The sequence below is a fragment of the Rhincodon typus genome, chromosome 37 (genome assembly GCF_021869965.1).
Source record: "Rhincodon typus isolate 14 chromosome 37, sRhiTyp1.1, whole genome shotgun sequence".
In the NCBI taxonomy this organism is placed as follows: Eukaryota; Metazoa; Chordata; class Chondrichthyes; order Orectolobiformes; family Rhincodontidae; genus Rhincodon; species Rhincodon typus.
Genome location: NC_063368.1, coordinates 11124449 through 11152080, shown reverse-complemented (window position 1 = coordinate 11152080; position 27632 = coordinate 11124449). Strand labels below are relative to the sequence as shown.

At 44.5% G+C, this 27632-nt stretch overlaps 1 protein-coding gene across 1 annotated transcript in view; it reads left to right on the top strand.

The window, feature by feature from the left end:
• LOC109938489 (ras-related C3 botulinum toxin substrate 1-like) overlaps nt 1-27121 on the top strand; it is a 30040-nt gene extending 2919 nt beyond the window's left edge. The window contains exons 2-6 of the mRNA XM_048617313.1: nt 3806-3877; nt 8957-9074; nt 11001-11063; nt 23351-23510; nt 26475-27121. Coding sequence (XP_048473270.1) covers nt 3806-3877; nt 8957-9074; nt 11001-11063; nt 23351-23510; nt 26475-26602 — 541 coding nt within the window. The 3' untranslated portion in view covers nt 26603-27121. The remainder of the gene's footprint in view (nt 1-3805; nt 3878-8956; nt 9075-11000; nt 11064-23350; nt 23511-26474) is intronic.
• The last annotated feature ends 511 nt before the right edge of the window (nt 27122-27632 follow it).

Below are 27632 nucleotides of genomic sequence, written 5' to 3'. Positions count from 1 at the left end.
ACATTAAAGGTAGTTTTTTAAGCTGGCAGTGCTGTCTTACAGCTCTCTCAGAGTCCAGGTTGCTGTGGTTACACACAGTTTTTACATGCGTGTTGTGGTGTACGGCCACAGATCATCACAGTAGAAGCTCAATTGTCCTTTTCCAAAACTCAATGAACATGACCAGGAATTTCTCTAAACTTCACTGCTTGTGTGTTTGACATGTTTGTAGGTTGGCATTGAACCTGATTATCCTTCGATGGTAAGCACAATTCCCATGGCCACCAACCCATGCGTGGGACTTGAGCTCAACATTTCTAGCAGTAGCAGTAAGGACGCTCCCCATTACACCACATCACACTGCATTGTCATATGTATGCAAGTTGTTATTTATTTAGCCCAGTTGTCTGGCAGCTCCTGTTCTCAGCCTGCTTTGAAGCCACACCCTTACAGACAGCTGTTCCTGGATAGTCAATGGGAATGGCAACCTTAGCTGGCGTCCTGTTTTTTTTTCCCAGTTTTTCCTATTCTGGGAGCGCTGCTTATGATCATAAACAGCACAGCAGTCTCACAGGGCTGAACTGCTCTTATTTCTTATGCTCGCCACCAGTGAGAGGTCTGAGGAAACAGAGGAGCTTCAATGAGGCTGTTCAAGTCGGTGGACTAGTCCTTGTTCAAGAACTCAGCCTAAAGGAGTACACCTCTACCATTACTTCATCGGGTAAGTGTGTAGATGAGTGCATGCCGCAGACGTTAATCCGAATGTTCCACCAACTGGAAACTGTGGATGAACTGGGAGATCCACTCCCCACTGAAGCCCAGGTCTGAGGTGTTCAAGTCGGGTGACCCTGACCTACACAGGAAATCCAGGTACGACCTTCATAAGGCCATCAGAGACACCAAGATGCAATACCAAACTAAGCTTGAGACCCAGACTAACCACATGGGACACCCATCATTTATGACACGACATAATGGGCTACAAAGTGAAGTTGAACTGAATTGTAGGCTACAATACACGTCTGTCTGACGAGCTCGATGCATTCTACGCTCTCTTTGAACAGAAGGTCAACGGAACGATATCATCTATCCCGACGGCCTCATAAGTGTCTGTACCCTCAGTCACTGCTGCAGACTTTTGATTGGCCTTCTTAAGGGTGAGCGCATGGAAAGCAGCCGCCAGCCTGGATACAGTACGCGGTCGTGTGGACCAGTTGGCAGGAGTATTCGCAAACATCTTCAACTCTCCTTACTACAATCTGAAGTACCCAGCTGCTTCACGAAGACCACCATCGTCCCAGTGGTAAAGAAAAATCATGCAGCGTGCCTCAATGACTACCACCCAGTCATTATGAAGTGCTTCAAGAGGTTGCTCTTGGCTCACATCAACTGCAGCCTCCCAAAATGCCTTGATCCCTTGCAATTTGCAACAGGTCCATGGCAGGCACTATCTCCCTGGCCCTACAATCATCCCTGGAACATCTGGACAACAAGCTTACATATGTCAGCCTCCTACTTGTTGATTACAGCTCTGCCTTCAACACCATAATTCAAAACAAACTTGTCTCCTAACTCCAGGACCTACAACTCTGCTCTCAGCTCTGCGACTGGATCCTCGAATTCCTGAACCACAGACCACAATCAGTAAGGATTAGCGACAACACTTCCTCCACAATAATCCTGAACGCTGTTGACCCGCAAGGCTGCATACTCAACACCGTACTATACTCCTTATACACACACGACTGTGTGGCCACATTCAGCTCTAACTCCAGTTACAAAATTTGCTGACGACACCAGCATTGTAAGTTGGATCTCAAACAATGACAAGATGGTGCACAGGAAGGAGATTGAATGCTTAGTGGCATGGTGTAAAGGCAACAATCTCTCCATCGACCTCAGCGAAATGAAGGAAGTGCTTATTGACCTCAGAAAGCAGTGTGGAGGAAATCCCCCCTGTCTGTATCAATGGTGCTGGGGTGGAGGTGGTCAACAGCGTCAACTTCCTGGGAGTAACGATCACCAACAATCCGTCCTGGTCCACCCATGTTAAGACTATGGTCAAGAAAGAACAACAATGCCTCTCATTCCTCAGAAAGCTAAAGAAGTTCGGTGTATCCACAATAACTCTTACCAATTTTTATAGATGCACCATAGAAAGTATCCTATCTGGATGCATCACACTGTGGTATGGTAACTGCTCTGCCTAAGACCGCAAGAAACTACAGAGAGTTGTGAACACAGCCCAGTCCATCACACAAACCAGCCTTCCACCCATTGACTCCATCCATACTTCCTGCAGCCATGAAAAAGGAGCCAACATCATCACAGACCCCTCCCACCATGGTTATACTCTCTTCCACCCTATTCCATCGGGCAGAAGATAGAAAAATTTGAAAATATGTACGAACGGATTCAAGAACAGCTTCTTCCCCGCTGTTATCAGACTTTTGAATGGACCTCTTTAACGTTAACGTTCATCTCTCTCTTCACCTTCTCAGCAGCTGTCACACTGTATCGTGCTCTCTGTTCTGTTACCCTGCTGTACTTGTATAATACAATCTGTTTGTAAAGCACACAAGAGCCTTTTCGCTGTACCTTGGTGACAGTAATAAGTCATACCAAAGCAAAAATAAGATATAGAATATGCCTTCACAAAGCATAGAAACTGATGCTCAAGCATTCTGTAATTCATATCTCACAGATTATTAACTGCTGATCGCAACACAATCATGGCATTGTACAGGACAAAAGGAGATCATTTAGCCCATTGTGCCTGTGCCAGCTCAATTAATCTGACACCCTTTCCCTTTTCAAGTGTTTCGGTGATTCCCTTTCAAAATTGAAACCACTACCACTGACCTTTCAGGCAGCGTTTTCCAACAACGTGCAGGTGTGTAGGACTACTCATGAAATTAGAGATTGATAAATTTCTGATTCCCAATGGAGTACAGGGTTTGGGAGGTGGGGTGGATAAAAGGCATTGAAACGTTCGATCAGCCATAATTGCTATGAATAATGGGGCAGGCTAGATGGACTGAATGGCCTGCCCCTGTTCCTATGTGTGTGTGAAGGGGTGAAGGGATTCGATCAGAAGGTATTTTGAAGGCTGGTGGATAAGGTGAGCCAGGCTCAAAGAACTGGTCTTTTAAGGAGTTATCAGAAAGAGAAGAGGGAGAGACAAGTTGGGATCCATCGCGCTACCCCTTCCTAGATCTGAAATCTTTTGTGGCCTTAAAACCCCCTGAGATTTCTGCGCTCCTTTCATGCTGTCCTCCTGCAATAAGCCCCCAATTTTAATGACTGAACGTTGATATCCTTACTTTCAGGTGAACGCTAAACTCTGGGATTCTTTGCCTGAACCTTTTACTCTTCAATAGACCCACCTCATCGATTAAGGTCTCAGCCACCTAACCAAAATCAACTCCAGTCATTTGGTGTTCAAATATTTGTTTGATAATCACTCCCGAGTAGTAATTTTGGGGTGTTTTGCAAAGTAGGAAGGATTTGAGGAATTAAGGTTAATGGGGAGAGTGCTGGAAAATGAACATGAAGAATGTTGGATCAGCCATTGAAAGGCAGAGCAGGCTTGAGGGGCCGAATGGCCTTCTGTTATTCCTATTTCTTATGGCCTTACGGTTATAAATTGTAAATGATGGCGCATATGTTAGGCAGCAGGTACTGGGGAGAAGAGCACACATATAAAGAGGGGATGTTGAGCATTGGTCATTCTGATTGTTGACACTCCAGTTGTGTTGCTGCCACACCCAATGGTTAACTGCCAAGAGAGAGACTGACAACAAATTGGAATCCTGTCTTTCCACAGAGCTGTTGGGAAAACCTGCCTCCTCATCACTTACACAACCAACGACTTCCCTGAGGAGTACATTCCGACCGTGTGAGTATCTATTGCTACTTTCTTCACTTCTACTGTCAGGTCTTCCTTACAAAGGATGGTTACTTTGGGGTGAGAAGCCTCTGAATTTCCTGAAGTTATAGGAGTTGATCTTCACACTATTGGAGCAGACAACTCAAATCGGGACCAATCTCAATCTATAGGGACCCGATTAAAAATTTGAATTCAATTTTTGGAAAATCTGGAATAAGATACTGGCTTTTTTGGCAACCATGAAACCATTGTCAGTTGTCACAAAATATACACCTGGTTCACAAATGTTCTTCAGGGAAGGAAACTGCCATCCTTACCTGGTTGGGCCTACATGCAACTATAGACCCACAGCAATGTGTTTGACTCTAAACTGTCCTTTGGGTAATTAGGAATGGTCAATAATAGAAGTTGGGATGTCATGTTTTGGCTGTACAGGACACTGTTTAGGCCACTTTTGGAATATTGTGTTCAGTTCCAGTCTCCCTGCTGTAGGAAGGATATTGTGAAACTTGAAAGAGTTCAGAAAAGATTTACAAGGATGTTGCCAGGGTTGGAGGGTTTGAGCTATAGGGAGAGGCTGAATAGCCTGGGGCTATTTTCCCTGGAGTGTCGGAGGCTGAGGAGTGACCTTATAAAGGTTTATAAAATCATGAGTGGCATAGATAGGGTAAATAGACATGGTCTTTTCCCCAGGGTAGCAGCGCCCAAAACTAGAGGGCATAGGTTTAAGGTGAGAGGAGAGAGATTTAAAAGGGACCTAAGGGGCAACTTTTTCACACAGAGGGTGGTGCGTGTATGGAATGAGCTGCCAGGGGAAGTGGTGGAGGCTGGTACAATTCCAACATTTTAAAGGCAACTGGATGGGTACATGAATAGGAAGGGTTTAGAAGAGTGTGGGCCAAATGCGGGCAAATGGGACTAGATTAATTTAAGGCATATGGTCGGCACGGACAGGTTGGACTGAAGGGTCTGTTTCCGTGCTGTACAGCTTTATGACTGTAAATGCTGGCCTAACGAGCAGCGCCCACATCCTGTGAGTGAATTAGGAAGAGAAGATGATTTTGGCTCTTCCAAGGCATGAGGGCCAGTCAAAGTCAACCCTAGAAGCATATTGCAATTGCTACAGGAGAAAACAGGTGCTGAGCTGAGTTAGTTCAAAGGCCCAACTCATTTTTCTGGAACTAAGGTCATTTAGCCCTCCAATCATCAACCTCTATTTCCACTTACCTTTCCAACCAGCTCCCCCTGGCTCCCTCATATTTGCAAATCCACTCTATGCCACCTCATAGCCCACGTACACCTTACCCTTTGACATAGTGATCCCACTCAAAGAATCACAGAAGCGTTATGATGCATAAGGAACCACTGGCCCCTGGTTCTTCAAGCGAGCATCATTACCTAGTCTCCATCCAGTATCACTCCTGACCTCAGGAGCTGTGTGGATATGCACAATAAACTTCTACTAATCTAATGCAAGTCTTAGTACTTAATACTAAAATATCTCCCATTCGTAAACATTTCAAAGCTTTACAATCCTTTCCAGTGTTCATTCTGTTATAAAAACAAAGATTGATCCATTGACAATGTCAAACACAACTGTTCCTTGAATAGATGATTTTAACTGTCAATAAAATGTAAGCTCAGCCTCACTCTACTAAGTTAAGTGCTTTTGTAGTGTTTGTAACTTAGCCAAGCATTTGTAATTTGAGGAATTTTGAAACCCAGCCAAGCATTCAGCCTGACCTCAGTTCTAATAACAGCCTTTGGGAAATATCAACAGATATGAACCAGACTAAAACCTTTCCAAAACATATCAAGGAGATAGCCTAGATCTAACTTTTATCTTCTTTGAAGGCAACTGTAAGGCAGTGCTTTCTGGATGTGAATTGATTGGCCAAACTACTAGGCTTTTAAGTAAAACACACTTTATTCTTAAACCACAGTTAAAATATGAAAAAATGCATAACTTTTACTGTATTAAAATACTTAACAAAATGATATATTATTTAATTAACTACTCATCATCTGTTCCAATATAGCAACATCCCATAAACACACCTTTCGCTCATGTGCTACCTCCAGTCCAGGAGGAAAAACTGAAAGAATGAATTTAGCAGCAGAAACATGAACTCCACTACTTTGCAGCAGCAGAGATAGACTCCAGCTAGCATCTTCAACTCCAAAAACCCCAACTTCAACAGCTGAAAGCAAAATTAAAACCCTGTGTCTGTGTGAGCCTGACTCCACCCACTCATGCTTCTATTTTGAAAAAATACCCAAAGCTATTTACTCTGCTTTCCATGGAGTAGGTACTTGGGCACTAGGTTTACAACATGCCTCTAGAAGAGAAACAGGACAGACAAACCTCTCTTAAAGGCACTCCTCATCACATAACAATGAACTCCATTGAAACTGAAGAACCAGATTTTTTTTTTTCCCTAATATCCACCAGTTTGTCAATCAATTGAAACAGAAGTTGTTTTTTTAACAGCACTTTCTTATTATTGTAGTCAAAAATCTGGATATTTTAAAAATTCCAGATCGTGACATCTAAATAGAACTTATTTTCCCTTCACAAGCATATATGACCATGTTATAAATTCAGGCTCCCATAATGCAGGTTCAGGATTTTGGGAAAGGTGAAATAGAGTCTGTTTGAACTCAGCACTAATTTCAAATGATCCTGCTGAGTTAAGGTTTCCTAACTATACAATTCACACCTTGCTCCCTTTTCCTGCTGGAAAAATTGGGATCTGCCAGCAACCATCAAAAGGTCTCCTGCAACCAGGTCCTACCCGTCATTTTTAAGTGTCTCGAGTTGGCCTAATATCTATCCCATAATCCCGACATTTGCATTTTAGCAAATTCGCAAATGGCCAATCTTTCCCTTGAGACCAGTATTACGGCAAGTTGTTTGAACTCGTGGAAAATAGCTTGTAGCCATGGCGTGGCCTTTAATTCATTCAGATCCCAGGGCAATGCTAAAGGATTGACAACTCTTAAATCTGACTGACATTAAAGGGACGTGGGCTTTGGAAGATCATTGTGCAGTCAAAGAATGGCAAGGAATATGGCCACGTTGCACATTGTACCCCTTGACACCAGCAGGATGCCGTACATACTTGAACACCAGCAACACCAGCAATATTTAAATGGCACCACCAAAATTCTGAACACAGGAACGTGGAACATGGGAAAAGAGTAGGCAGTTTGGAACTTTGAACTTGCTCCTCTTTTCAGGAAGGTCATGGTTCATCTGGTTATGACCAAGAGTCATGGAGCCATACAGCTCCATGAAACAGACCCTTCTGTCCAACCAGTCCATGCTGACCATAATCCCAAACTAAACTAGTCCCACCTGCCCGCTCCTGGTCCATATCCCTCCAAACCTTTTCTTTTTATGTACTTATCTAAGTGCCTTTTAAATATTATCCAAAGATGTAGGTGTAAGCCATTTAGGGCTGAGGTGAGAAGAAATCTTGTCACTCAGAAGAGTGCTGACCCTGTGGAATTATTATCCCAGAGAGCTGTTGGGGCAAAACATTGGATATTTTCATGAAGGAGTTACATATAGTTTTTACAGCGAAAGGGATCAAAGGGAAAGGGGGAGAAAGCAGGAACAGGGGACTGAGTTGGATGATCAGCCATGATCATATTGAAGGGTAGAGCAGGCTCGAAGGGCTGAATGGCCTACTCCTGCTCCTATTTTCTATGTTTCTAAGCCCTTCATCTCAGGAATGAGTCTAATGATCCTTCTCTGTGCTGTGTAAGATTCTGAAAGGATCTGAAAGGGTCAGTACTGAGGAGCATCATGAGTACTGATGTCATATGTAGTTCTGGGCAGAATGTTTTAGGGATTCTGAAGGAGTGAGACCTGATAATGAGTGCTCCTCAAAGTCTCTGTAAAAATGTCCATCTCACTAATACAAACTCATACAAGCTGCTGACACACATTGAAATAAATTTTGTGAAGGAAGAGGGACTTTGACCCAGAAATGGTTTCATAGAATCCCTACAGTGTGAAAACAGGCCCTTCAGCCCAACAAGTCCACACCAACCCTTGGAGCATCCTGCCCAGACCCATCCCCCTGTAACCCACCTAATCTACACATCCCTGAACACTACGGGCAATATAGCATGGTCAATCCACCCAGTCTGCACATCTTTGGACTGTGGGAGGAAACCGAAGCACCTGGAGGAAACCCACGCAGACACGGGGAGAATGTGCAAACTCCACACAGACAGTCGCCTGAGGGTGGAATTGAACCCAGATCCTGGAGCTGTGAGACAGCGGTGCTAACCACTGAGCACTGTGAACACTGTGTGCTAACCACGCTCCCCTGTGACAGCCTGGTTCACTCATCAGTCACCACCTACACTCAGTTCACTTTCCAAGTAAGTACAGGAGATGCTTCCATTATAGAAAGGGAAAGGATGTGCATTTATATAGCACCTTTCACAACTTTAAGATATCCCAAAGCACTTTACAGTCAATAAAGTACAAGCATAGTCGACTGATGTAGGGTAGGAAACATAGCAGCCAGCTTGCAGCAAGATCCCACACACAACTGTTGAATGATGACTGCTGTTTATTGTGGATTTGGCCTAGGGATAAATATTAGTCAGAAAACCAGGGACAGGTCTTCTTCTTGAAAGATGTGCCATTGAAACATTTGTATCCAGCTGAGAGGCCAGACACGATGAGCGCTGGATTTAGTGACGTATTTAAAAAACAGCACCTCCTAGAGTCCAGGAGTCCCATTGGTACTGCCCTGGGTGTTCGGCCAGATGTGGTGCTCCTTCGCATCCCTCGTGTGGGGCTTTAACCCATGACCTTCTGACTCAGAGGTGTGAGTGCTACACATTGATCCAAGACCGACACCCACATTAAAACCCAGCACTGTGCTATTGACATGGAGAGGCTGAGGCCAAATTAACCTTGAGAGATAGTAGGAACTGCCGATGCTCGAGTCTGATATAACTCTAATGCTACCTGGCCTGCTGTGTTCATCCAGCTCTACACCTAGTTATGCCAAATTAACCTTGTCTTGTTTTGGCCTGACATCTTCTTACCATCTTCCTCAACAGCTTTGACAACTACTCGACCTCTGTGACCGTTGACGGTCGTGCTGTGAACCTGGGATTGTGGGACACAGCCGGTCAGGAAGACTATGACAAGCTCCGACCTCTCTCCTACCCTCAAACCGTAAGGATATTTTTACTGTCACTGTCTTTTTCCAAGAAAGCAGGGGGTACTATTAGCTCATTCGATAAGTGCAATGCCAACAGCATGGGATTGATCCCCATACATAAGGTGGGTCTGGGGTGTCTAGCTTCTTGCCTTGCCTACTCGTGATTGGGGATATGATGGCCTTAGTGGTATTACCCCTATGATCCAGGTAATGTTCTGGGGATCTGGGCTCTGGGCAGATGGAGGGAATTTGAATCCATTGGAAGTCTGCGCTTCGGAGTCTAATAAAGATCATGAAACTGTTGGCAGTTATTGAGGGGTGGGAAATTCCAGCTGGTTCCCTTTAGGGAAGGAAACTGCATCCTTAGCTAGTGTGTGACTCCAGACTGCACAACAATGTGGCTGACCCTTAACTGCCCTCTGGGTGATAAATGATAGCCTAGCCAGTGATGCCCACATCCTGTGAATAAATGAAGCAAAAATATGAAGTAAGCCACGATCAACAATAGACTAGAGGATACCCGGATCTGGCGATGCCCTGCACTGTCCAGGCTAACCAGCTATCTTGGATCCCAGCTGTGATCGAACAAAAAGCAGTGAAATGTGTGATTCCAACAGCACAGACCCTCCCTCCACTATAATCCAATGTTTCAGTGTAGGCTCGGTGAACTTTGGAAGTGCTTGCAGCTGAGGCGAGTACCCATTATATTTCATAAAAATCATTTGGCAGGAATTTTTTTTCTATTCATTTCATGGGATGTGGGCGTCACTGGCTGGGCCCAGCATTTATTGCCCTGTCCCTAGTTGCCCCTTGAGAAGGTGGTGGTGAGCGGTCTTCTTGAACCGCTGCATTTCTCCTGCTATGGGTTGACCCACGATGCCATTAGGGAGGGAATTCCAGGATTTTGACCCAGCGACAGTGAAGGAATGACGATATATTTCCAAGTCAGGATGGTGAATGGCTTGGAAGGGGAACTAGTCCTTGTCCTTCCAGATGGAAGGGCAAGGGTTTGGAAGGTACTGTCTGAGGATCTTTGGTGAATTTCTGCAGTGCATCTTGTAGATAGTACACACTGCTGCGACTGAGCGTCGGTGGTGGAGGGAGTGAATGTTTGTGGATGTGGTGCCAATCAAGCGGGCTGCTTTGTCCTGGATGGTGCCAAGGTAAGTTCTGGGGGCTACTTCCTTCATCAGAAGAAATGATCAGTCATATTGTGAGCATTGGTGGCAAGGCCCAGCATTATTGAAATGGTGGAAATCATAGTCAACACATTTTGGAATTTTGATGCACAAATACCACTTACCGCTGGAGTGGAAATCATAATTATATTTGGCTTTGGAGAAGGTGCAGAAGAGGTTTACCTGGATGCTACCTGGATTAGAGGCTATGAGATATAACAAGAGGCTAGAAAAACTCGGGTTGTTTTCTCTGGAGCTTTCGAGGTTGAGGGAAGACTTGATGGAAGTCTATAAAACTATGAGATGCACAGAGAGGGTTGACAGTCAGAACATTTTTTTTCCCCAGAGTTGCAATGTGTAACACTAGGGGTTGGGGGGGCGGTGGGGGGTAGTGTTGCGGTGGGGGGCATGCATTTAAGGTGAGAGGAGGAAAGTTCAAAGGAGATGTGAGGGTCAAGTTTTTTTACACAGAGAGTGGTGGGAGTCTGGAATATGCTGTCAGGGGGTGGTGGTGGAGGCAGATACGATAGGGGCGTTTAAGGGACTTTTAGATAAGTACATGAATATGCAAGGAATAGAGAGATATGGACCGAGGACAGGCAGAAGGGATTAGTTTAATTTGGCATCATGTTCAGCACAACATTATGGACAGAAGGGCCTGTTCCTGTGCTGTGCTGTTCTATATTTTGACATAAAGATAGCAGAATGGAAAAGTGCGACAGAGGACCACTTAGCTAATCATTGGACTTTGTTCTTTTCCAGGATGTTTTTGTGATCTGCTTTTCACTTGTCAGTCCTGCTTCTTTCCAGAATGTACGTGTCAAGGTAAGCCCTGGGGACGACTTCCTTCATCAGAAGAAATGATCAGTCATATTATCACACCTTGCATCCGAAGGTTCGACTCCAAACCTACATCTCTACTTTCCTCTTCATGAATTTGAATGCTGTTTTCTCAGATATTTTTCCAGTTCTGTCTTAAATGTTTTGGTCTCAATTAATGGCTGGAGGAAAAATGCACCTAGTGATTGTGGTTCTAAATAGAAAGGCCATAAAAATGCAAACTGCTGTTATTGTAGCACAAATTCCCTTAACTCCATGTGGAAAAGAATACTTTTTAAAATGCTTTTGCTCCTGATTTGCCTTCCACTGGAATAAATCTTCCTTTACGGGTTTTTGGCAATCCGTTCTCTGCTCCAATGAATCCAATGCTAAGCCTCCCTCCTTGTAAACCCAGCTGTTGTTCCATTGCTTAACTTCAGGAATGACATTTATACTCATTGGGTTGAATACAGTCCCCAGCCACTTATAATAACACCTCTGCACAGGTTAGTTAGGAAATGTTAATCAAAACTGGCCATTGCAGCCTTAGCAATAACTGAACTGCTCAATATATTCAGAACTCTTAATAGGTAATGCCTGACTCTCATGGTAAAGCGAAACTTTTCATATTATTGACCAGATCTAGACGGAAAATCAGGAGCTGCAGTAGGCCATTTGGCCTGCTCTGACATCCAGTAAGATTAGGACAGATCTGAACATACCCCCCCCCAGTGCCCCTTGACTACTCAGTCAGCCAGGAAGCCCTGGGTTGAAATCTGTCAGTGGTCCAGCCTCCACTGCTCTTTGGGGAAGAGAGTTGCAGAGGCTCATGATCTTCTGAGAGAAAGAAACCATTTTGATCTTAGATCGGAGACCCTTTGAAACTGTGCCCTACAGTTCTACTCTCTTGCAGATGGATCCTCTCAGTATCCAACCAATTAAGTTTTCTCAGCAGCATATTATCAGTATTGTCGCATAATCCCAGAAGACCATAGGACTGCTCTCCCATTAGAGGGAGAAAGAGAGAGAGACAGCGAGAGAGAGATTGCGAGCGAGAGAGAGAGAGAGAGAGACGTAAGTGTTGAGTTTAACTTGAGGGCAAGGAGTGAAGTTGAGTAGAAGGTTGCCCTTATTCTTCTGAACTCCAATAGATACAGGTCCAACCTGTCCACCCTTTCCTCAAAAGATACACCTTGCCCAGGTACCTGTTCATGGAAACAGACCCTCTGTTGAGTGAACTTCCTCAGAACGGCTTCTAATGCAGTTATGCCTTTTCTTAAATAAGGAGTCTGAAACTGGAAAGAGTACTCTAGATGTGGTCACATCAACTGTGACAAAACATCCTTACATTTAGACCCCTTTTTTAATTCACTCGTGGGACATGGGTGTTTCTGGCTAGGCCTACATTTATTGCCCATCTCTAGGTGCCAGCTTGAGAAAAGGGGGGTGAGCTGCCTTCTTGAACAGCTGCAGCCCACGTTGACCCACAATGTCCTTAGGGAAGGAATTCCAGGATTTTGACCCACTCCTCCACTGAAGGAGCGGTGATATATTTCCATGTCAGGATGGTGAGAGGCTCAGAGGGGAAATTGCAGGGGGTGGTGTTCCGATGTTTGTGCTGCCCTTGTCCTTCCAGATGGAAATGATTGTGGATTTGGAAGGTGCTGTTGGAACATCTTTGGTGAATTTCTGCAGTGCATCTTGTAGATAGTACACACTGCTGCTACTGAGCGTCAGTACTGGAGGGAATGGATGCTTGTGGATGTGATGCCAATCAAACGGGCTGCTTTGTCCTGGATAGTGTCAAGTATTTTGAGTGTTGTTGGGGCTGCACTCATCCAGGCAAGTGGGGAGTATTCCATCACACTCCTGACTTGTGCCTTGTAGATGGTGGACAGGCTTTGGGGAGTCAGGAGGTGAGTTACTCATCGCAGTATTCCTAGCCTCTGACTTACTCTTGTACCCACTGTGTTTTATGTGGTGACTCCAGTTGAGTTTCTGGTCAATGGTAACTCCTAGGATTTTGACACTATTGAATGTCAAGGGACGGTGGCTAGATTGTCTCTTATTGGTGATGGTCATAGCCTGGCATTTGTGTGGCGCGAATGGCACTTGCCACTTGTCAGCCCAAGCCTGGATATTGTCCAGATCTTGTTGCATTTGAACACAGACTGCTTCAGTATATGAGGAGCTTCAGTACCTGAGGAGTCACGAATGGTGCTGAACATTGTGCAATCATAGGCAAACATCCCCACTTCTGACCTTATGATGGAGGAAAGGTCATTAATGCAGCATCCTTGCCATAAATGCTGACATTCCATGAGGTTTCCTAATCACTTGTTGCATCTGTCTACCAATTTATGATAAATGTGGATATTGTAGGTAATAGGAATCGTATAGTAAAAATGTTTTATTAATTTTATGTACAATATTTTAGGCTAAACTGTAAAATTGATGTTGCAGAATGGTTTGCAGTCAAACAAACCATTGAAGTCAATGATAGTGATGATCAGGCAGTTTTCCGTAGCAAGCTATTAACCCACAGAGTTTGTCTTACAATGGGAGATGCAAGTTGAAACTCCACCAGTTTCTCTTCTACCTCTCTCCTAATTTTATTCCCTGCAATCTCAACCCTATATTTTTAATGAGGATCTGCCCTTCTCAGTATCAGCAAGCTTACTAATTAAAAAACTGAAAGTATGCTGGAAATCAGGAACAAAAGCAGAAATTGCTGGAAAAGCTCAGCAGGTCTGGCAGCATCTGTGAAGAAAAGTCAGAGTTAACGTTTTGGCTCCAGTGACCCTTCCTCAGAACTGATGGTAGCTAGGAAAAAGTTGGCTTTTATGCAGAAGATAGGGTAGGGGGCAGGTGCTAAGGAGTAAACAATAGGTGGGGATAGAGCCCAAAGAGATAGAAGAACAGTTGAACAGACAAAGAAGTGGATAACAATCAGCCTGAGAGAATGAATAGCTACTAATGGGGACTGTTAGTGGCTAACAATGGGTTGTGTGTGATAGCAGACCATGAGATAACAAGGCCTAGTGTGGAGGTATTGGGATAAGGACATGGAAGAAGGTGCCTCAAGCCCTAAAGTTGCTACTAATTATGATGTGTGAACCCAACAGAGTCCTGACCATCTGGCCAAATATCAGATTTCAGAAGTATTTTGTTCAACTTCTTACCTGTCTAAGCATATTTCCATTAGCTTTGGAGCTTACTCCTTGATACTCTCAATTAGCTTCTCAGGCATGTTGATGAAAATTAAAGGTTCCTGAACAATTCCACTTTATTTTCATTCCTACGTTCAAACCATTCAAATGGCCCAGATCCTCCTGTAACCTTGTCTATTCCTACAATCTTTCAGAAACCTTATTTTTATCCACTTCTGTCTTTCCAGCATTGGCAGCTTTGCATTGAGGTTTTTTTTTTCAAAAATGTATCTCATTCATAGAATGTATAAAAATATATTACGAAACAGTCCATACTTAACATTGCATAGAGTGCAAGACAGACTTATTTCTTATAATGCAGGATGTTGCTCTTTGAGTTTCTTGGTGGAGCCCCATCAGCTCTAGAATACCATTCAGTAAATCTGATGAAGGGTCTAGGCCCGAAACATCAGCCTCTCTGCTCCTATGATGCTGCTTGGCCCGCTGTGTTCATCCAGCTCTGCACCTTGTTGTCCCAGTAAACTGTAAAGCTCTCTTTCCTTCTTTAATACTCTCCTTAATATCTCCTCTCGATCAGCCATTCCAATGTCTCCTTTGGTTTGGTGTCAACGTTGGTCACTTCTGAAGCACTGTGGGATATGTGGGTGCTATATCAATGCATGTTGTTGGCCAGCATATTATAATTCAGAAGCACTACTGGCTTCTAATGAAATGCAGAACAGAAACTAAGTTATATTTTCGTTTGCATGGTTTCACTCTATTTGCATGTTACCAGATAAAATCAAACACATAAGCTATTATCTCTTTCAGGAAGTCTTACATTTACAACAACAAGCATCCAACTTTATTCTGAATTTTACTTGAGCTGAAGGGCACGGAACACTTTCTCAATGCGTTCGCCCCAGGCATTCATATTTGTATATCGTATTCCCAGGTTAAGTATGGCAGGAGAGAGATGCAAAGTTCATGTGTAAAACAGCACTCCCCACTTGCTTTCACATCCATTGTTCTTAAGGGATGGGTTTATGAGTTCAACGTTGAATGCAGACAACGTCCTGTCCTTCGAGCACAGAGGGTTGGTTGGCTGCACAGCTGGCTTACAACACAGCCAAACACCATAGCACAGGTTCAATTCCTACCTTCTCAACCCCTCTCTTCCCTCCACTTGGGGCATGGTGGCCCTCAGGTTAAACTTTCATTAGTCATCTCTGTCTCTCTCTCTCTCTCAAATGCAGTAGTAACCCAATGGTCTTCTGCAACTGCAAGGACTTGCGCACGAGACTACTGTGTTCAACTTACCTCTGACTCTTTAACTGGTCGGAAGTGGGATTGCAAACTCCACTTAGTTGTATTTGTAGGGATTTTACCATGTGACCTTCCACCTCTGCTTTTCCCACTGCATCAAACCTTTCCCCTCCCCATCTGCAATATCCTTTTCACTAATAGAATAGAATTTCCAGGGAAATGTGGAAGATGAATTCCTCTGACTGCTGTGTTTAATGGGCCAGAGTTTTTCTTTACCTGGTTTTCTCCTAGTGATGACCTGGCATGCTCTTGGAAAATCCTGGAGAGTTAACAACATGTATCAGAAGAGGCTTACATTACACTCTTATTCCCTGTTTGGTGAAGGGAAAAACAGTCCACATCTTCATTGCTGCCCAATAACTCTTTGCTGGAGGTGCAGTGATGTAGCTGTCGGGGACCGATGGCAATGGTGACAGGATGTATATAACATAGAACAGTACAGCACAGGAAACAGGCCCTTCGGCCCATGATGTTGTGCTGCACATGACGCCATATTAATCTAATCCCTTCTGCCCGCCTCTGGTCTGTATCCCTCCATTCCTTGCATATTCATATGCTTATCTAAAAGCCCCTTAAATGCCCCTACTATATCTGCCTCCACCACTACCCCTGGCAGAACATTCCAGACTCCTACCACTCTCTGTGTAAAAATAACTTGCCCCTTACATCTTCTTTGAATTCCTCCCCACCCCCTCCCTCACCTTAAATGCATGCCCCCTAGCTTCAGACATTTCAACTCTGGGATAAAGATTCTGACTGTCAACCCTATCTATGCATCTTATAATTTTATAGGCTTCTATCAAGTCTCCCCTCAGCCTCTGCCACTCCAGAGAAAACAACCCAAGTTTTTCTAGCCTCTCCTTATAGCTCATACTCTCTAATTCAAGCAGTATCCTGGTAAACATCTTCTACACCCTCTCCAAAGTCTCCACATCCTTCCTGTAATGTGGCGACCAGAACTGAATGCAATACTCTGAGTGTGGTCTAACCAAAGTCTTATAAAGCTGCAATGTGACATCCTGACACTTGTGGATAGTAAGAACTGCTGATGCTGGAGTCAGAGATAACACAGTGTGGAGCTGGAGAAACACAGCAGGCCAGGCATCGTCAGAGGAGCAGGAAAGCTGACATTTCAGGTCAGGACCCTTCTTCAGACCCTTTCCTGAAGAAGGGTCCCAACCCGAAACATCAACTTTCCTGCTCCTCTGACGCTGCCTGGCCTGCTGTGTTCCTCCAGCTCCACAATGTTATCCTGACACTTGCTCTCAGTTCCCCCAGCAATAAAGGCAAACATGCCATATATCTTCTTTACTACCCTGTCTACTTGTGTGGCCACTTTCATGGAGAAAGTAACCAAATGGGTCTATTGGGCAAGCTGGTCACATGAATAGCTATCTGGGTGGAACATGGAAAATTATGTGGTTGAAACTTGTCATCTTGCAAAGAAAATTGAGGTCTTTGAAGAGTGTTCTTGAGTTTCTCGTTGATCTGGCAGAGAAAATTCCACAGAGTGCCCACAATGTTGTCTTATGCTCACTGAGAAACAATGGGTTAAGTTACCACAGTGTTTTCCCAGAGCTCTGCAAGGCTGGGGTGCTCATACTCACCATTCAGCTCTCCAGAGGGTGTTCTTTCTCTTTGCCTGTTCTATTTGTTTCAATTTGCATTTAATGTTTAGAAATCACAAATAAGTTGGCAGGGGAGAAAGAAAATGCAAATACCAACTGGAATTTGAATATGCGTTCTGGTTTACCTCACACTGGTTTCCTCAGATTGTTTCTGCGCAACAGGCAAAATCCAGCTCTTACCAAAATGAAATCAGCTCCAGTCTGGATCATTGCAACAGGATGTTGTGACGTTGCAAGCAGAGGTTACAAAAAGTAGACTTGTTCTCCTTGGAATTCAACAAATTAAGAGCTGAACCGAATAATTGTCCATAAGATGATCAACGACTTTGACAGAGGAGGGAGAGAAAGATTATTCCCTGTGGGGTGTAGGGCAATAATTAGATATTGCAGATTGAAGATCACTGCCGAAGAATCCAAAGGGGAGTTTGGGCATTTCCACAAAAGGTTTAGAGGAGATGTATGAAGAAAGATTTTTTTTCACTCGGAGGCTGATGAGAATCTGGAACTCACTGCCTGTGGTAGAGGCAGAAACCCTCTGAGCATTTAAGAAGAAATTAGATGTGCACTTGCAATGCCAAGGCATACAAGGGTCAAGTGCTGGAAAATGGGATGAGAATAGTTAGTGAGATAGCATGAACTGCAGATGCTGGAGTCAAAAGATAACACAGTGTAGAGCTGGAGGAACACAGCAGGCCAGACAGCATCAGAGGAGCAGAAAAGCTAATGTTTTGGGTCGGGACCCTTCCTCAGAAACATCAGCTTTCCTGTTCCTCTGATGCTGCCTGGCCTGTTGTGTTCCTCTAGCTCCACACTTTGAGAATAGTTAGTTACTTCTTTTCAACAGGCGCAGACTTGATGGGCCAAAGAGCCTTTTTCAGTGCTGTAGATCTTATTGACTCCAACAGAAATGTTCTCTCTGAGAGAGTTATCAGAATCTGGAATGGTTGCCCTGAAAAGTGATGACAGTTGGTTTCACAGATCATTGTAAAGGAGACCTGGACAGGTATTTGGAATGAGGAACTTACAAAGTTACAGGCAAAAAGCTGGGACATAGGACTGAACACAATGGTTCTTTCTATGAGCCAGCTCAGACACAATGGCACAAATGACCTTCCTTATATGCTGCATAATTCTATGAACAGAAGCACAGATGAAGATTGCAGTTCAGCTGTAATCCTACCTTTTATTAGATCATTTTGTAATAGAGTCGTGGAGTCATACAGCGCGGAAACAGACCCTTCGGTCCAACATGCCCATGCCAACCATGTTTCTCAAACTGAACTAGTCCCATTTAATGTGCATTTCGCCTATATCCCTCTAAACATTTCCAATTCATGTATCTGTCCAAATGTCTTTTAAATGTTGTAATTGTAACGACCTCTACCACTTACTCTGAATGTTCGTTCCATATGCACACCAACTTCTTTGTGAAAAAGTTGCCCCTCAGGTCTACTTTTCAATCTTTCCCCTCTCACCTTAAACCTATGCCCTCTAGTTTTGGACTCCTCTCCGCTGGGGAGAAGACTTTGGCTGTTCATCTTGTCTATGCCGCTCATGATTTTATAAACCTCTATAAGATCACCCCTCAACCTCCTACGCTCCAAGGGAAAAAGTCCCAACCTACCAGCCTCTCCTTATAACTCATCAAGTTTCTACTAATCTGGGTATTCGAAGATTGAGGTTGAAGTGTATGAAGTTTGGGTTGGAAGCAGCGTAGGTTGAACAGTTCAATAATCTGTAGATTATTTGCTGAGGCTGAAGAGCAGCAAGGAAAATGGGGAAGAGGGTTGGTGCAATGATTCACTGAAATAACTCCACAGAGGCTGGTATCCCATCACCAAGTCACCCTTTATTTACACGTGGAGAGTCCTTGTTGCTGATCCAGCTCCCTCAGAGCCAGCCCTCAGAGTGAGCAGAATCTGTGACCCTTCAGGTTAACAGACCCAATCAGGGAACTCATGTTCTATAAGGTCCACCTGGCTGACCTCATTACAGTCACTGCATTCACCTTTTTTGAACCTAGTCTTCACTCAGTTAGGATCCTCTGGTGGTTCCATTGGTGAGGAGCACAGTTCGCATGTCATTGTGAAGTAGGTGCAGGGTATGTAGTAAGGGCTACCAAGAAGATATTCCATAAGCTTGTAAAATTTCAGAGACTAAGGCCTTTGAGATGTCTATAGAAGCACTGTCCAGTGGTGGCTGCTATCCCCTTTCTTCAACTGGCCATACAATGAGGATCGTGCCTCTGGTGAAAGCAAAATGCTGTGGAGATGATGGACAGCTGAAACAAACACACAGAATGCTGGAGACAAGAGGAAGAAGAGTCACATTGAACTCAAAATGTTAACTCTATTTTTCTGTCCACAGATCTGCTAAGTTCTCCAGCGTTCCACATTTTTGTTTTGTGTCTGTGATGCCTTACAATTGATGAAAACTGCAATGTGTCTCAGGAAGGAACTCTTCAGTCATTGGGGAGGGGGGAGGAACCCTGTAGTGGGGCTTTCTCTGATAGAGACAGCAGGGAGACTCCTCTGCAGTTAACACAATTGGATTTCTCACCCAACTTGATTTTGTCATGGTCAAACTCTCCCTGAAATGGCATGGCGATAGAGTCACCAGGATAATAATCTAGGCTAATGCTGTGGTAAACAAAGACAGAACTGCTGGCGAAACTCAGCAAGTCTGTTGGCATCTATGAGAAGAAAAGCAGAGTTAACATTTCAGTCCAGTGAGTCTCCATCAGAACTGGTCTTGGTACCTGGGTTCAAATCCCACCACTTCGGCAGATAGTGGGATTGTAATTCCATTAATTAATCCGGAATGTAAAACTGGCCTCCATGATGGAGACCATAATGTTATCATAAGAGAAGGTACAACTTCTTAACGTTTCCCGCCAGAAATGTATGAGAATTTCTCCAGACGTGATAAACAGTATAGGTTTTCTATCTAGTGGCTGTGAAAAGATATCAGTGATATGACATGAATGGATTACACCATGAATTCCACAGCTCAAATTTAATTGTGAAAACAGAGACCTCTATTGGTCTTCCTACTTTACAACAAGGACTGAACTTTAGAGGTACCCCCTCGGCTTCATTGGTGTACAGTGCCTTGATTGTGTTACAACTGGTCCCTGGGTGAGGGCACCCAATTTGTTAAGCACCTGGATGAGCAGACGATTAACTCGCTCCTCTTCAATCCCTCCCTCAGCTGGTCGCAATAAGGTTAAATTAAAACGAATCCCTTCCCTGTGAGTACCTTTTCCCGTACTTAACCAGGCTTTCTTAAGTTAACAGAAGAGAGAGTTTATTCGCCACTAAGTGTGATCAAAGATAACAGAACATGATGCACATGCACGTGGATTAGAAATGAGAGATGAGTTTATAAACTGAAGTAAATGAAGAATATACTTTAGCTTATCTGAGTTGAATAGCTGGTAAAATTTTACACACGTTCAGCTAGAAGATTCTGGTGGCTCTAACCTTGGCAGTTGAGTAGTTATAGAGTCACGGAGCCATAGATGTATACAGCATGGAAACAGACCCTTTGGCCCAGCTCATGCATGCCGACCAGATATCCTAAACTAATCTATTCTCATTTGCCAGCATTTGGCCCATATCCCTCTAAACCCTTCCTAATTGCATACCCATCCAGATGCCTTTTAAATGTTGTAATTGTACCAGCCTCCACCACATCCTCTGGCAGTTCATTCCATACATGCATCACGCTCTGTGTGAAAAAGTTGCCCCTCAGGTATCTTTTAAGTCTTTCCCCTCTCACCTTAAAACTATGCCCTCTAGTTTTGGGCTCCCCTACTCTGAGGAAAAGACCTTGGCTATTGACCCTATCCATGGCCCTCATGATTTTGTAAACCTCTAGAAGGTCTCCCTTCAGCCTCTGACACTCCAGGGAAAATAGCCCCAGCCTGTTCAGCCTCTCGCTGTAGCTGAAACCCTCCAACCCTGACAACATCCTTGTAAATCTTTTCTGAACTCCAGTCGATTGAAGATCCTTAATCCTACCACTAGCTGAAAGACGTTTGGTCAGTTCCCATCAAAAGTGGCTTTGTGACTTTTCAGCAAACAGAGCGTGACTTTGAAGAGAATCTTGGACTTGAAAGACATGGTGCATGGTGAGAGATCTGGGAGAAGTGGTCAAGAAGTTGGGCAAGGTGTCTCTTGATATCAGGAGCAGCTCATCAACATTTTCAACAGAATTTCGCCGTTGAGACCAGATTCCTGGCGAGTTTCCTACTTACAGGGAATATAGCTTGTCGTCAATCTTAATGAGTGCGAATCTCACCTCACGATTACCCAGCTTCCTCTCTGACCGACAGCAGCGGGGAAAATTAGGTGTCGACAATTTCCGACGTCAAAGTCAGCGAGGGAATCTAGTGACTTCAACTGGCGGCTTGCTCCAGTGAGCCATCAGCTCGGACACCCAGCGACAACGTCTCTGTGCACCAGCCTCATATGACCTGTTGTCTCGTCACCTTGGCATCTCACACATGCCAACCTCTAAGAAGCCTAATGGGTGGGGGGGTTCCTTTCTGATCCACTTGCAGGACGCTTCTGCAGCTTAAAGCTGCAGTCTGAGGAATGCTGACGACTTAACAACTGAACTCTGAAACGAGCGAGGACACGTTGCGCACAGGGACAGGTACCTAGCTCATGGACTGAACCAGGCTGTGTCACCAGAGTCCTGAGGAAGGGTCACTGGACCCAAAACGTTAACTCTGACTTTCTCTTCACAGATGCTGCCAGACCTGCTGAGCTTCTAACCCCTCCTCTCTCTATTTATTTTGGAGCTCGCTTTCCCCTCCCCCAATTCTGAAGAAGGGTCCCGACCCGAAACGTCAGCTTTCCTGTTCCTCTGATGCTGTCTGGCCTGCTGCGCTCCTCCAGCTCCACACTGTGTTATCTCAGACTCCAGCAACTTCTGTTTTTGTTCCAGGCTGCATATCCCGCTTATTGTCTTGGTCTCTGAATGCTCACTCGCCTTGAGCCGACCTGGATGCTCACTCCATCCCTGCCTAGTCTCTCTGTGCTTTGCCCTGACGATCAGAGCTACCAGGCTGACATTCTTTCTGTCTTACTATACCATCTGGTGCAGGCACAAAGCTTGTCATGCTTATCAGCAGGCCAGAATCATCTCAAGGGAGGCAGAGGGTACAGTTAGTTGAGGGCCAGACTCTGGTATCAGTCCAGAGGAATGGCACAGTCAGTTGGCCACTCAGAGTGCTCCAAGCTGGCTCCCTTTCCATCATAGAGGCTGAAGAGCTAAATGTTTGTCAGCTTGGCACCTGTCTTGGCTCTTTCTACCCTGTTTTCTCCTGGAGTTAAATAAAGGGAGGGGTTGAATGAGGTGGCAGCAGCTGGCACAGCTGGTGGAGATGTTGGAAAGGTGATAAGTTGTCCTGCAATGGTAAGTAGGCAGCACAGAGGGCATGCTAGGCTAGTGTTGTGGGGAAGGGGGGGTGGTGCGGAGGAATTGGGTAGGTGAGAGCAAGTGAGGGAGGATGTTGCAGGCAATAGTGAAAGTGGTCGAATACAACCATTGATTGGAGGTGGGTACAATAGCAGAGGTGGAGTGGGTGTGAGGGAGCAGAGAACAGATAGCGGCACTTGTCCTGGTGGAGCAGAGAAGGTCATTGATGTTTCTCCTTCAATGCCCGGCATTCCCCCAGATGCCTGAGCTCACAATGATCTGTGTGGCAAAACCAGGCTGACAAGGTCCTGGGATAAACTCTGCACTACTCCATTCATCAGGACCCTATCCGTAAAATGGTGCGCCGATTTCCCCTTATCTGTCATGTCCCAATCATGGAATGTCACACCTGAAGAGTGTCAAAAGGACCTGCACATACAGGAGTGTCGAATGAAAATTCTCAGCTGTGTCCCTCCCTAGTCCGGTGGATATTCCATGTGACTCCTCTTGGAATTCAGTGTAACCCAAGCAGAGCTTTTAGCATACAATTGAATTTACAGCGTAAGCCATCTTTTGACGTGTGGTTCTTTCTTTTCAAAAGACACAAGTTGCACTTAAAAGTTCAATACATTGTAAGTAATTCAGCATTTTGACCCATTCTCATGAGATCTGTGAAAGGTGCTATGAAAATGTTAATTCATGTAAATGCAGTCTGAAGAGTCAGCAATTTGTCCACATTGCTTTCCCCTTTCTCCTCATACAGTGGTACCCAGAAGTGAAACGGCACTGCCCCAACGCTCCCATCATCCTCGTGGGCACCAAGCTCGACTTACGTGATGACAAAGAGACCATCGAGAAACTAAGAGGGAGGAACCAAGCCCCCATTACCCACGAAGAAGGTGTACAGTTAGCAAAGGAGATTGGTATGTGACATTCTCGCGAGAGGAGTTCTGATGACTCTTACATGCCAAGTTGACCGTTGTCAATCTCATAAGTGATAACAGGGGCACAGTGTGCTCTATGGTAAACGGAGTGCTCCATTCTGGAAAGCTAGTTGGTGAAAGATGGTACTGGAGTCAATCTTGACTCACTCTTACATTTATTTACAGTGTGAAACATTGCATGCATGCATCTCCTAGCTCAACTGCAACACACTTTCATTAAGTGCCTGCTTGTCCGTGATAAAGTGAAACGCCAAGAAAATGCTCCCCTCCCCAACAAAAATACAATTAAGCACTAATTATGGTTGGACCTACACGCAATGATGGTCAGAAAAATGAGAACGATCATACAGGATTCCAAGGGAGCTCGACAGGGTCGATGTTGAGTGGATGCCTTCTTATTGTGAGGGACTCTGGCACTACAGGGCACCGTATCAAAATGAATAGTGTCCAATTTAAGACAGATGTGAGAAGGCCTTTCTTCTCTCAAAGGGTCATTAGTATTTGGAAAGCTTTCTTTTCCCAGCAAAGGACAGTGGAAATTGAGTTTTTGAACAGATTCAGGCTGAGCTGAACAGGTTGCGGATCCACGAGCAGGTTATTTATGGGGTAGGGGTCAGGCAAGATGGTGGAGTTAAGGACTCCAGGTCAGCCATACTTGACAGAATAAGTTGAGGGGCCAAATGGCCTATACTGCTCCCATTCCCTACATTCTAAAACAGAAGGGGATCCAGCAATCAAGTCCAAGACATAATTGAGAAACCCCTAGCCCCTAAACTAACCCTAACCCTACCCTAACACTAACCCTAACTAACCCTTACCCTAACTGACCCCTAACCCTAACGTGAACTAACCTTAAACCTAGCTAACCTCTAACCCGTAATCTAACTGAACCCTAACCCTAACCCTAACCCTAAACCTAACTCTAACCCTAACCCTAACCCTAACCCTAACCCTAACCCTAAAACTAACCCTAAACCTAACTCTAACCCTAAACCTAACCCTAAACCTAACCCTAACCCTAACTCTAACCCTAACACTAACCCTAAACCTAACTCTAACCCTAAACCTAACTCTAACCCTAACTAACCCTTACCCTAACTGACCCCTAACCCTAATATGAACTAACCCTAAACCTAACTAACCTCTAACCCTTAATCTAACTGAACCCTAACCCTAATCCTAATCTGAACTAACTCTAAACTTAACTAACCTTTAGCCTTAACCCTAACCCTGAACAACCCTACCTCTAACCCTGACTAGACCTAACCCTGTTGAATATTAACACCTTGTCCACAGCTGAACTTCCTGCATTTCTACATTCCTAATATCCTCCCCATTCTCCAATAAGGAGAGGGCAGGCAAGACCTGTACGCTGAAGTCCACCATTTGTATATTGGTATAGGCCGATAAGTTGGTGCTGTGCCCACCTAGCAAAACTAACATTGGGACCTCTGCCTGTGTAGATCAGTGGACTAACTCCTGCTCACAGTGCCCCAGTGTGTGCGTACTAATTGGATTATGAAGCGATATTTTGATTATGATCAGAAGGGTAATCTTTTGTAAAAAACCAGCCTGGATGTGAAGTTGGGAAGAGCAGGATCCTCTATAGACCTCACATTCAAGGAGCGAGCCCTCCCATCCTTGTCTCTCAGCATAATGTCCAACCACAGCTTCCCACCAGCACTCCCATCCATACTTACCTGAGGCACAAGTGGCTGAGGTAAATGGGGCCCTGAGATCATCGAGCCACAACTAATCATACACAATCACCACCCCCCCTGCCCTCTCCACCCTTCACTCAGTCATAAAATGACTGTAGGGGAGGCAATGGCCTAGTGGTATTATCACTGGACTGTTAATCCAGAGACCCAGATAATGGTCAGGGGACCCAGGTTCGAATCCTATCATGGCAGATGGTGGAATTTGAATTGAATAAATATCTGGAATTAAGAATCTAATGATGACCATGAATCAGTTGTCAATTGTCAAGAAAAACCCATCTGGTTCACTAATGTCCTTTAGGGAAGGAAACTGCCATCTTTACCTGGTCTGGCCTACATGTGACTCCAGACCCACAACAATGTGGTTTCTTAACTGTCCTCTGGGTAATTAGGGATGAGCAAAAAATGCTGCCTGGCCAGCAATGCCCTCATCCTGTAATGGAAAAAGCTAAATGTCTAAACCCCTTCATATTGACAATAATCGGTTCATACCACATCCACAAGGCCAACACAACCAGCCTTTTTTTATTCATTCACCAGATGTGGGTGTCACTGGTTAGGCAAGCATTTATTGCCCGTCCCTAATTGCCTAATGGTTGTTAAGAGTCAACCACTTTGCTGTGGGTCTAGAGTCACATGTAGGCCAGAAATCACAAGGATGGCAGCTTCCTTCCCTAAAAGACATGAATGAACCAAATGAGTTTTTCCTGACAGAATCGGCGACCACCTCATGCTCATCATTAGACTCTTAATTCCAGACTTTTTAAAATTATTGAATTCAAATTCCACCATCTGCCATTGCGGGGTTCAAACCCAGGTCCCTGGAGATCTTGTGGTGTGGTTATAGCGTCCCTACCTCTGAGCTAGGAGGTGTTGGTTCACATCCCACCTGCTTCAGAGGTGTGTCATAACATCCCTGGATATTTTGATTAAAATCCCCGTCATAACATGACTGAACAGGTTGATTAAATTAACCAAACGCAGGACCCCATAGCATTACCAGCACCTATCTAGTGATAATACCATGAGGCCATTGCCTCCGCCACCCCTCAGGAGAATGAGCCTCAGTTGACCATCTGCCATTCCTATCAGGGACTTGTAGGCCTCAGGCTCATGACTGTCCATCCATCCACTACGGGAAAGACAGGAAACAACCTGATTAAAAATATAAACAGAAGAGAAGCGCTGAAAAATGTTTCTTTCTTATTTTCAACTTGCACAGGAGCTGCAAAGTTTATTGAAAGTTCTGCCTACAAACAGAAAGGCCTAAAGACAATATTTGATGAGGCCATTCGAGCTGTGATCTTCCAACCCGTGCAGAAGAGAAGGATACCCTGCTGTATTCTGTAGAATAAATATCAGGAGGTTTTTGGTTTGGATGGGTCAGATCTCTGGCCTTTTCTGAGACACGGAGTGACCGCCACAGAACTTAGAATTGATTGGAATTTTCGTTGTTGATTTTTCTCCCTGCCTACAGCTATGAAGGAGACTATGTGCCCTTCAGTTAGTCCCACCCTCCCTCCTGGCCCATCTCTGCCCCATTGTTCAGCAACGTTTGTCCCCTTGTCCAATGCCCTTTTCAAAGGTACTATTGAACCGGCCTCCAGTCTCTGGTCATTCTCACTGATGTTCATGTCACACAAGATAACTGGCAGTGCCACTGGCCACGCTGGGAGGGAATGAGGCACTAAATCCTGGTGGGGAAAGGCACGTGAAGCTTTCTTGTCTCAATGGCACTGAGACTTGTGGTTCAAAGTTCAACGGTTAACAGGTAGGAAAAAGCTACGGTACAGGGAGCAATTGGATGGTGCATCTGATCTCTCTGTCTGTGACCCCACTAAACCTGATGGCTACAACATCTCTGTACAAACCTGCATAGTCTCTGCTCCCATCGAAGTCGGCAAATAATTCCAACAAAATCACGTTGTCTGATCCTTCTCGAATTCCAGAATAATGTTTTACCTTGATTGCTAATCATTGAGCAGTTTATCTATTTCTTTACTTGTGGCTTCTTGAAATAAAGTTTACAGAACAAAAAACAAATTTCTGACGAAATATTCAAGTACTCGTCCCATTAAGTGGACAAATTCAAAGTTACTTTGTTCATGTTATCTAAGAATTCTGTTTTAATGCCCCTGTATTTCCGTTTGGATACCTGCATTGCTGAAGTAAAATTGTGGGACAATTTAGCAGTTCATTAGTGAAAATAAGCCACTTTGACTGGCCAGGACTGAGGCTACAGCACCTAGAGTCCTAACAATCACTGGCGTAGCCAAACATTCATTACATTTGTGCACTGTTTCATGAAGCTAAAGGGAATACACAGTTGCTGTGTTGAGGGGAGTTTATGTCAAATACTCAGGGATCCAGGAAACAATGG